The 10,095-nt window shown below is 37.0% G+C and overlaps 1 protein-coding gene across 3 annotated transcripts in view; it reads left to right on the top strand.

The window, feature by feature from the left end:
- Positions 1-3,793: 3,793 nt before the first annotated feature.
- LOC122072668 (BRISC and BRCA1-A complex member 2) overlaps positions 3,794-10,095 on the top strand; it is a 14,782-nt gene continuing 8,480 nt past the window's right edge. For all 3 annotated transcript variants that reach the window (XM_042637052.1, XM_042637051.1, XM_042637053.1), the window contains exons 1-6: positions 3,794-4,139; positions 4,325-4,412; positions 4,486-4,675; positions 4,766-4,856; positions 7,639-7,674; positions 7,805-7,903. In XM_042637052.1, coding sequence (XP_042492986.1) covers positions 4,062-4,139; positions 4,325-4,412; positions 4,486-4,675; positions 4,766-4,856; positions 7,639-7,674; positions 7,805-7,903 — 582 coding nt within the window. In that variant the 5' untranslated portion in view covers positions 3,794-4,061. The remainder of the gene's footprint in view (positions 4,140-4,324; positions 4,413-4,485; positions 4,676-4,765; positions 4,857-7,638; positions 7,675-7,804; positions 7,904-10,095) is intronic.

The following is a 10,095-nucleotide window of genomic DNA, read 5'->3' as shown; positions in this document are numbered from 1 at the left end:
GGGCAAGTTGATATTTTGCCATAGTTCAGGGGAGGGGAGTGATGTTTACTCTTTTTTGTATAATATCATCATCAATTTATCCTTCCTTATTCATGTAAAGACCTGAGTATCTAGGTTGTGTTTGGTGGCCAAGAGAATAAAATTAAAATAGTATAAAAATTATACTATTTTTTTGGTTTATGAAATTCTCACTATGTTTGATATGCCATGAACCAAGAGAAGATTTTTTTTTTTTTTTCAAATTACAAAATTCACTTTGTGAATGGTAGACTTATCTTATGTGGAAAAAGTTCTTGCCTAAAACATAAGAAAAGAAAAAAAAATCCTTTTCTTTTCATCTATTGGTAGCCAGACAAACAATTTTTTGTTCTTACCATTTCATTTATTCACTATTATTTTATTTTCTAGATTATTTGTTTTTTTTTTTTCATCATTTTCTTCTCTTATCTACCAAACACATCCCTATAGACGTCACATTGAGGTAACTCTCTATTATCAACTATTGGCATCACAGTTGGAAAACCTAGTTTTTTGGCTTGACTCATCTTGCTCAAACCTTGGTGACCAGGGCAAATCGTGTTTATTATTAATTTGAACAAAAATATATATACATACGAATCAAAACATATCTACTTTTTCATTATAAATACTATATAATATTTTCAATACCCTTGAAGAAGTTCAAAAACTTCAAATACATTATCTTCTTCTTTGACATGACCCATGTACGTGCGTACCCAAAAAAAAGGACCTATGTACATTTTGTTCCTTATCCTTATAAATAAATAATGTATGAATAGCTGAATAGACCAGTAAAGACACGCATGAAGAGTTTTTTTATTATTTCAGTACAAATACACATGAAGAGTTTGAATGGGGAGTTATCGAAAAAAGAAGAGTTGGAGTGATGGGAGAGAACGAAACCATAACGTCTTGATGAATAAACTAAGCAAACAATCACATAAGGAATTTAATATGACTTGGCACAAATGCGTTTATTCACTTGAGGGAATCAAAGATTTTTCACTAAACATTTAAAACTATATACACCAGTTTCCACCTCACAAATGGACCTCCTTGTTACTTGTCATTATGTATTTCCCATAGAAATGATATATACAGAATCCATAAAACCCTACGCACAATTACAATTATACCCCCATATAAGTAATGAATCCAAAAATCCGACCCAATTACAAATACAAGCCTGCATAATACAACAAACACAACCCAATAGTCTCCATATATATATATATATATATATATTTGGGGGGGGGGTAAAAGAGAGTATTGATTATTGCGTGAAAAAACACATGGAGTCACAATTACAAATTTGGACTAGCCATGGAGTGAATAATTGCTAACTTGTAATATACACAGATGACACGGCTTTTATGGCCAAGGTATCAACAACAACATTGAGGGACCTTGGAAGAAAAGAGGAGGAACAACTTCTAAAGTAGGTGGAGAGATGTTGACTATCTCTAACTATGGGTAAAACATCCAATGGAGAGTTAGATGTTGTCTTCGTAAGATAAGAACTAAGGTCTTTGTAATCTGACTCAATGAAGATGTGATCACAACATTATGTTGTCTTCGTAAGATAAGAACTAAGGTCTTTGTAATCTGACTCAATGAAGATGTGGTCACAACATTCTGCTAGCGCATGAAGAAGACCATCAACAGCTGCCTCCCCTTGAAGAATTTTGGAAACATTGATGACATCAGATATGGCAGCATTGCAGAGCCTTGATAGTTCCTGATAACACCACCTATACTAGCAAAGCTTCCACCTTGACGAAATGATGCATCACAATTGACTATGAAGCAACTTGGAGGAGGGAGCGACCACAAAATCTAAGGACGAGCAGTAAATGAAGATGCATCTCCCTTTCGACATTATTAACAACCCAAAATTCCTCAAAGGCCTCGGTAGCCAGTTGAATCACTTCCAAAGGTGATGGCGATGTGTGGTTCAGGAGGAAAGCATTACGAGCGCATTCCTCCACATTGGCTTAGAATTTAGATTTTGCGAGCTACATTGTAGAAGATCGGTGTTGATGCCCTTTTATAAAATTTATATCAACTAGCATGACCCAAACATCCGCTCGGAGTGTCGTTGCCTGTCTACAATACCCAAAATGATACGGCCCACACCCCTACTTGACGTGTCATGTACATCTCATTGATGCCCCAGGGTGTGACGTGGTTGTACTTTCCTATTACTGCAACTAGGTCCAAGATCAATGCCATTCATCACATCCGAAGTGGAAGGCGCCCAAATATTTTTTAGACTTCTACTTATTCGTCACCTGAACCACCTGCAACCTTAGTCGTTCACCTATACATTTTACATAAGTTTCAATAGTAGATACATTTGATTCAACATTCCATGCTAGTTTTTGCAAATTTTCGAACATCCATCCCTCCATCACAACCATGACCCCCTTGAAATTCTAAGAAATCCACATTCAAATGAACATATGAAACTTCTCAAATAAAATGCTCCTGTGGAAATCATAATATTCATTAGGTTTGACACATGTCTCGTCATAATCAAAGTTTGCACAACCCCATCAAATGTGCGAATCGATACGATCCCAATCATAGTAACATTTGATTTTCACATCATTTGCCATATTTGACAGAATTACTGTCACATGCATGATCCATGCAAATTGATCCATGACAAGACACATGAAATTAATGATGTGAATTTGTAACCGAAATCGAACCGATTCATTTACATCGAAATCGCAAAACCGTTTAGTAAATGGTGTGGTTATGGTTTCAAGTTTCAAGCTGATTAGTTAAATGGGTCGGGTCGGTTTAACCGCGGAACCCGTTGGTTTCAAACCGAATTGAAACCGTTTAAAACCATTTAAACCTATCCGATTAATCCGTATAACAATTAAATAAAGAAGGGGATGTAATCCGTATAACAATTAACAATTAAATTAAGTGCCCATCCTGCTTTGGTATGATTTATTACAATTCAGTTCAAGTTTAGGCTTTAGATCATGAACTGGTAATCCATATATGTTATTATCTCAGTATGTTATCATAGATGGGGTGTTTTGGCTGAACCACCTATCATTTTAATATTTTATGTTGTAGAAGGCTGGATTTGGATGTTGTATGATATTAGTTATAAATGTTTAAGAATGACCATGCAAAGAAATAATACTAGATTATCAAATTAGGACATACCATTGTTAATATAAGACTCTTATTTGTGGTTGCCAATTATTTTTTGATAAGCGTATGATATTCAGTTTAGAGATGGTTGCAAGTTATAACAAACCGATTGTGAACCGTTTTACAAACCGTATAGAATAAACCAAAATCGAAACCGTTTAAAACCGTGAAATAGAGATCGTTTAGAAACTGTAGAAACCGAAACCGTTTACTAAATGGTCACGGTTCAGAAAGTGGAACCGTTTAATAAATGGTGCGATTATGGTTTTAGTCAAATAAATGTAAACCGAACCGATCTGCACCGTTTAAACTGAAACCAAACCGATTAATACCCTTATATGAAATGAACAATTAGAATCTAAGGTTATATTTCATATGCATTATCAAAATAGATTATGGGTCCAAAACACATTATGATCCCATATTAATTTTTTTGTCCATTTCAAAATGTGTACTAGACTCAAATCTGTTCAAAACATGTATACCAAAAAAAAAAAAAAATCAAACGAAGAGATTCTCTTTTCACCCGGGGTGAGTGGCGGTAAACTTTCTCTAAGACGATAATATAACCGCAGAATAACCGGTTAGAATCGCCAAGGCTGCCATTCTCTCCCTCTCCTTTATTGACCCTTCTCGTTCGGGGTTCCGTGCCGGGGAAATGTGCGAGAGGTGTTAACCAAAGCATCAGTTCGATTCGGGCGAACTGTAAGTGCCAAACCAACTGGAGCAGAGCCCATTTAGAAGTCTGCTTGGTTGGACGCTTGGACTGACGGCCGACCCAGGATTTGAACATTGATTGGCTTGCATAAGCATCATAGCCAAGCAAGCTTGTAAACTAGAAGGGGGTTAACTCTGTTACATCCATGGCTGCTGATACCTTGCCCCCTCTAATCGCGGCGCAGCTCAATTATCTTCTCAGTCACTCTCCGCTATCCGTAAAGGTAAGTCACTGCCGTCTGTCATACCCATTTCTAGATGGTAAAGCTTGAAATATTTTTCAGAAAAGAAGAAGGATCTCGATATAGAATCTCATTTAACAAACTGAAAACCCTAGATCGCGAACTAAAATTTAGGTCCAAGGTAGAAATGCTTGTATAATCATGTAAATTTGTTTCTGAAATTGCAGGTTGATCAGATATGGTCTGGTTGCAAGAATCAATACTTGTCCGATCGCTTCACTCTACTTATACCATTCTGCCTAGACTATCTAAAATGTGGGTAATCTTTATCACCATTCCCACAATTCTTATGGACGTTGGTTTGAAAGGAAACTGGATTTTGTTGCAGGGGATGTGATATACAACGCACAGTTCCCGTTGGCAGCACCGGATATTATATTTGCAGCGGAAGACGAAACCTTCCACCCGCTAGCCATTGTTGGTGAAGAGGAAGGGGGTGTTCACAAACCCAAGAGCAGTCTATGTGATTGGAATAGCAAAGACCCGTCTCGGTTGCTCTCTCTTATTCATGAGTTGAGGTCCGATATTGGATTATTGAATTAACGTCTAATTAGCGAGCTATACTGATGTAAGTGGTTCTAAATTAAGTTTGAGGTTTTATTTTGTAGGGACCTTTACATATCATACCAGAGGAAGCGTGTTGGAGAACTCGAGGATGAGAGATTGAAGTTTGAAATTAGCACCATTATCTTCAGGGAGGTAATCTTCATAGTTAAAAAGTTCGTATTTGTGCTATAGAAATGGGAACCAAAAGGAACACTTGAAATTTAATACTGCATTCTGGATGTTCTGGTTAATACGGGGAAGGTGTAGGTTAAAAACAGTTCTAACAAGAGCAGATAATATGGCGCATTGTTGCTACCTCTATTGAAGACAGTTATTGCAAGCAGAGAATTGGGCTCAGTGTTGCTAAAGTACCGTAAGGAATGGACATAACGGGGGATTGCTATAGATTTTCTCTAGACGTTTCTTTTGTTACTCCAATCTTGGATTTTATAACCAGGCTTCAAAGTTTTTACAAATGTAAAAGAACTATATTTATTGATTATGTTTTATTTGTTTGTGAACATGTTTTCAATTTTTTGGGTCCTTACCGGTAAAACACTGATGTAGATGTGAGTTTTTTTTTTTTGGTGGGGGGGGGGTTTAGGAATGGATCATGTGAGGTCATGCTTTGGCAATTCCTTCTTTGCTTGTTCATTAAAATTACGTATGTAATGGTTGTAGATTCTTTTTAACAGTTAAAAAATTTATCTATTTGTTTCAAAATGTGTTGTATCGGTCATTTTAGTTTACTCAGAAACTCAACTTTTTCAGCATTCGGTATTTTGGACTGAAATGTTGGCATTTTTTTGGTCAAGCAAATAGAAGCAGTGAAAGAGAAGTGAAAAAGACGACACAACAGCCTGTTGAAGCTTATTTTAGATGAAGTTTTAACATAATCATGAACATTTCCATCTACAGATACATAATAGATTCATTTGTGCATTGAAATGGAGAGCGTGGGTGTAAGATAAACACACTCAACTAGGCAACTATTCTTTTTAATTTTGTGCACCATTGATACCATTTTTTGTAAAGGAAATTAAAGATGCTTGCCAAGATTTATCTTGATCAATTGGGAAATGAATTACTATTTAATTACCTCTCCCTCTTATCTTTTTCATCTAGGTGTGGGTTCAACTCTAAACCGGTTCCTCTTTGCATAATGTATGGATTTGACCATGGGATCCTTCATCCCCGTGGTGAGGGTTGAAATCTAAATCACAGGGATGGGATCGGGGTGGTGTTTGTTGTGAAGCAGAACATGAGGTTTTTAATTAGATGAATCTGATAACGAATCATCTGGGTTAAGTTCCTTGGTACAATGACAAAAGGGTTATTCTTTAATCGATGCAGGAGGTTCAAGTCCTGCAAGTAATGATCCAAATTGGATACAGTTTTATGAGATAGGCATTGTTTCTTAGAAAAATAACAATATCGTCCTCCGACAAATAATTGTACCAAAATCCCTGAAGTCTCAACAGACTGTCATCAAAAGGATTGCAAGATGAATGAGCCAGCTGAGTTTCAGTTGTATTTAAATTTTACAGAATTAATAAGCCTTAATTACAAACAAATTGATACAAGAATACTGGAATTAGATTAATCTAATGGCTCCGATTATGCCATCTAATCAGACACTTATGGAACATTAAAGCATCAAAGTGAGATAAATTAGGAACTCAAGAAAATCAACTTCTTGTTTCTGACATTATGAAAATCTACAGTGATGGAGCATGACAAATCCACTAACGATCCCCTGAAATTGAGGTCATTCAGAAAATCCTTTTAAAGGTTCCTAACCAGTGCATGGGAAAACTCTAATGCATGCTTTCGTACAAGTTGTAGCATATTTTGAAGATTTGGGTCATAGAACCTACAGGTGGAGTCTTTTGGGGTTGATTGTGGTGTCACTAAGAGTTATATAAATTTCATATATGTTTAAAGCGCTCTCTCTCTCTCTCTCTCTCTCTTGAGGGGGATTAGTTAAGTTTACTTGTTTGGGTATAGTGGCTATATCATAATTTAAAATGAAGTGGGCTTATGGGCCTTGGAGGGTGGACCTCGGTAACGCTGCTCCATTGTGATCTAGTGGTCGCGAGTTCGAGTCTGGAAACAGCCTTACTGCGAAGTGGGGTAAGGCTGGGAACATTATGACCCTCCCCAGACCCCACAGTGGCTGGAGCCTTGTGCACTGGGTATGCCCTTTTTGGGCTTATGGGCCTTGGTCTTGGTTGGCTTTTCGGTTTTGTCGGTTTATTGTTCTAATTATTATTGTGGGCTGAAATAGTGTTGTTGCAGTCTTTTTAGCTTCTAAAATGATCTTGGATATTAAACAAGAGTGTTAGGCTAGTTGTTTTAGCAAGCTTTGGATGGCTCATGAGACTAGGAGAATAGGTTCATTGTGCGGTGGGCCATATGATTTAGTTTGACTGAAATTTGGCACACTCACATGGCCAATTCACATTGTCCTCTTTCTGTACAATGCTACAATAGCTGGAATTAGCCTTATGGCCTTCATCAGCTCCCACTGGTTTGATGACTAAAGTTACGAGGGTAAAGTATTCACAGCATGGTGGGCATACTGTCATTACAGTCGAGATGGTCTTAAAGTTTGATATGAAGGAAATCCAAAAGGTACCCTAATACAGCCATTCACAGGACAGTAATAACCTTCATTAGCTGTCTGTTGACTGATACCGTTCCAATTGGCACCCGTTTGGGAAACCTTTTGCTAAAAGTAGAGAGGTAGTGAAGACAACCCACTGATAATTATTAAGAAATACAGGAAGTTTCTATGTACTTAATCAAGTACTGTGTTTATGAAAAGTAACTTGACATGGTCGATGATTTTTCTTACCTTGTTGCTTAAATATGTATTCTTTTATTGAATTCTGCAAGTATTTATTTTAACCCAAATTCTGTCATGTTGTGACAGGGAATTGAAATGTGTGTGATCTCGGGGGCTGATAAGGTAATTGATTTCATTTTTCTATTTTGTAGTCAATTCTGAGAACTTGATTCTTGATTGCTCTTTTTTTTTTTTTTTTTTAATTGCCTTAAGGTTGAGTTCTTGGTTTCTATTCCTTTGAATCTTAGTGTAGCTTGAGGAGGTGAAGTTTTCTGTGCCTTTGCTGGACATGGACTTAAATAAACTGGTGCAGGGTTGTCCCTGGAGACATCAGCAAAAGATCTATTTACAGGTTCACCGCCCTTCTCCCCAGCCCCCTTTTACTTGTGTTATTTTAAGTAACTATTGATACCAGCTATTTAGTGTGGTTGTTCGGTATAATTTGTAGAAGTAATTGTTAGCCAGCTGGTAGTAACTAATAGTGGCAAATAATTGATTTAGAGGCACCTGAGTAACTGAGTTGCAGATTGTTGTTGTTGAGAGGATGTGGATGTTTTGTTTGCCCCTATTTCATCTTCTTTATCCTAGCAGCATTAGCTCCGTGAAGAATTAGGGAGAATGTGACTTGTGTCTAAACTTCACGCAATCTTCTCTATTTATAATGAAAATAAAACCTAAAGGGCTTAAGGGTCTGTTTGGATAAAACCCCTAAAACCCGTTAACAAAATAATCCATTATTATAGTACTCTGGTTTAATGTTGGGGTGTATAGACCCTTTGCCTTAGTCTTATTAACCATTGTGGTCCCACTTTTTTGTTGGTTCCTCTTCCTCATTGCCATGGTTAAAAAGCTCGCTGAAATTTCGGAAAACTTGGTGATTTTGACAAAGCAGAGACGAAATGACTGGAAAATTAAGAGATCAACATAATTTCGGTAAAAAGTTCGGTGTTTCGCTGAAGTAGCGACCTCATGTCGTATCGTTTCGGCTATATAATTTTGGGAGTTAATATATACCCTGTATCGTGAGTTCGTCTGTTTCGACTGCAAGAAGAAGAAATCCATATTTTTACTATTTTTGCCACGTCACTCCAATGGCATCATTTGCTGCATATCGATGCTCCCTGTAACTCTTTGGTATTAGCCATTAGAATGGCCTAAGGGGGTCCACAATATTGTATTGTTGGGACTTGGGAGTTGGCACACTATGATCTGTACTTTGTTCTATTTCATGATTAATCAATATTATGTTTTTCATTCATGGTGCACGTAAGGATTAAAGTATTGGTATCGGTTGTCGTATTGGTTGGCGAAAATTAAGAACGTATCTGAGGGTATCGTATCGTATCGGAGATACGCTAAAGATACGCACATAAATGGATATGAAACACTTTTTTATACACTTTTGCATAAGAAAATAGTTAAAAAAAGTTATATATAACATGTATTATGCATAAACAGTAAATTGAGAGTATCGCATTAAGAATCCAAGGTTTGTAGCTGTCTCATAAATGTAAAATCCTTGTTCCCAACCTTGATTTCCACTTTAGTTAGAGAAAAAAATAGTTGGCAGCAACTTTGGAACAAAAACACCTCAAACAATTGTGTTTTTCTGAAAAATTACCCATCTTGGCATTTTATGACCTTATCGGTACGTATCGGTGTGTATCGGTCGATACATACCGATACATAATGAAGCGTACATATCACTTTGATTTTGAATTTTCCATAGAGTATCGGTACGTATCGGTGCGTATCGTATCGTATCGGTGTGTATCGTATCGTATCGGTATGTATCGTAAGTTACGTATCGATACAAAAAGGTTCTAAAAATTCCATGAATCGTATCGGTCCGTATTGTATTGGTAAGGGCCGATACGGATACGTATTACCGATACGATACGGAACGATACTTTAAATCTTGGGTGCATGATATACTTGTTTTATTTGCCTTTTCTGTCTTTTAGTATTCAAATAATGTGTAAAATAGACAATATTACACAAGTTATACAATAGGGTTTGGCTTATATTGCCAACCAAGGGTGCAAATCCAAACCACTACTTTCTTGCAATATGAAGGTTAACATAGGTTTATATAGGGTAAAATAAGGTTTCCCTGAGGTATCAGAGCTTATATGGCCGCTTGCCCCCCGAAATGGTCAATCAAAACATACTGGCAAAAATGCACTGTTTCAGCGAAATTTCGCCCATTTTGGTCCGTCTGAAACAAGATGAAGTCCGAGTTTTTGAACCTTGCTCATTGTTTAGTCATTCTGACACCCCTTCTTTCTCTCTTTTGTTCTTCACTAGCGAGAAAGCTGATGTTTAGTTGTATGCCATTGTAATCCGCAGTATCTGAGATCAGGAAGTATGGAATATATCTTATCTGCTATCAAGATTTGAACCTGGAAAGGACATCTGCTGTGCAGGGGATCAGTGCTTCTTGTCTGTTATCGTTGTACCAATAGCTGAAGTACTGGAGTAAATAGAAAATTCAGTTTCTATTGCTTGATGATTATTCCACTCACCCTCCCCACCACCCACCAC

This window comes from Macadamia integrifolia, chromosome 3 (assembly GCF_013358625.1).
Source record: "Macadamia integrifolia cultivar HAES 741 chromosome 3, SCU_Mint_v3, whole genome shotgun sequence".
Lineage (NCBI taxonomy): Eukaryota > Viridiplantae > Streptophyta > Magnoliopsida > Proteales > Proteaceae > Macadamia > Macadamia integrifolia.
Note: the sequence above shows the minus strand (reverse complement) of the source record. Positions and strands in the feature narration are given on the sequence as shown.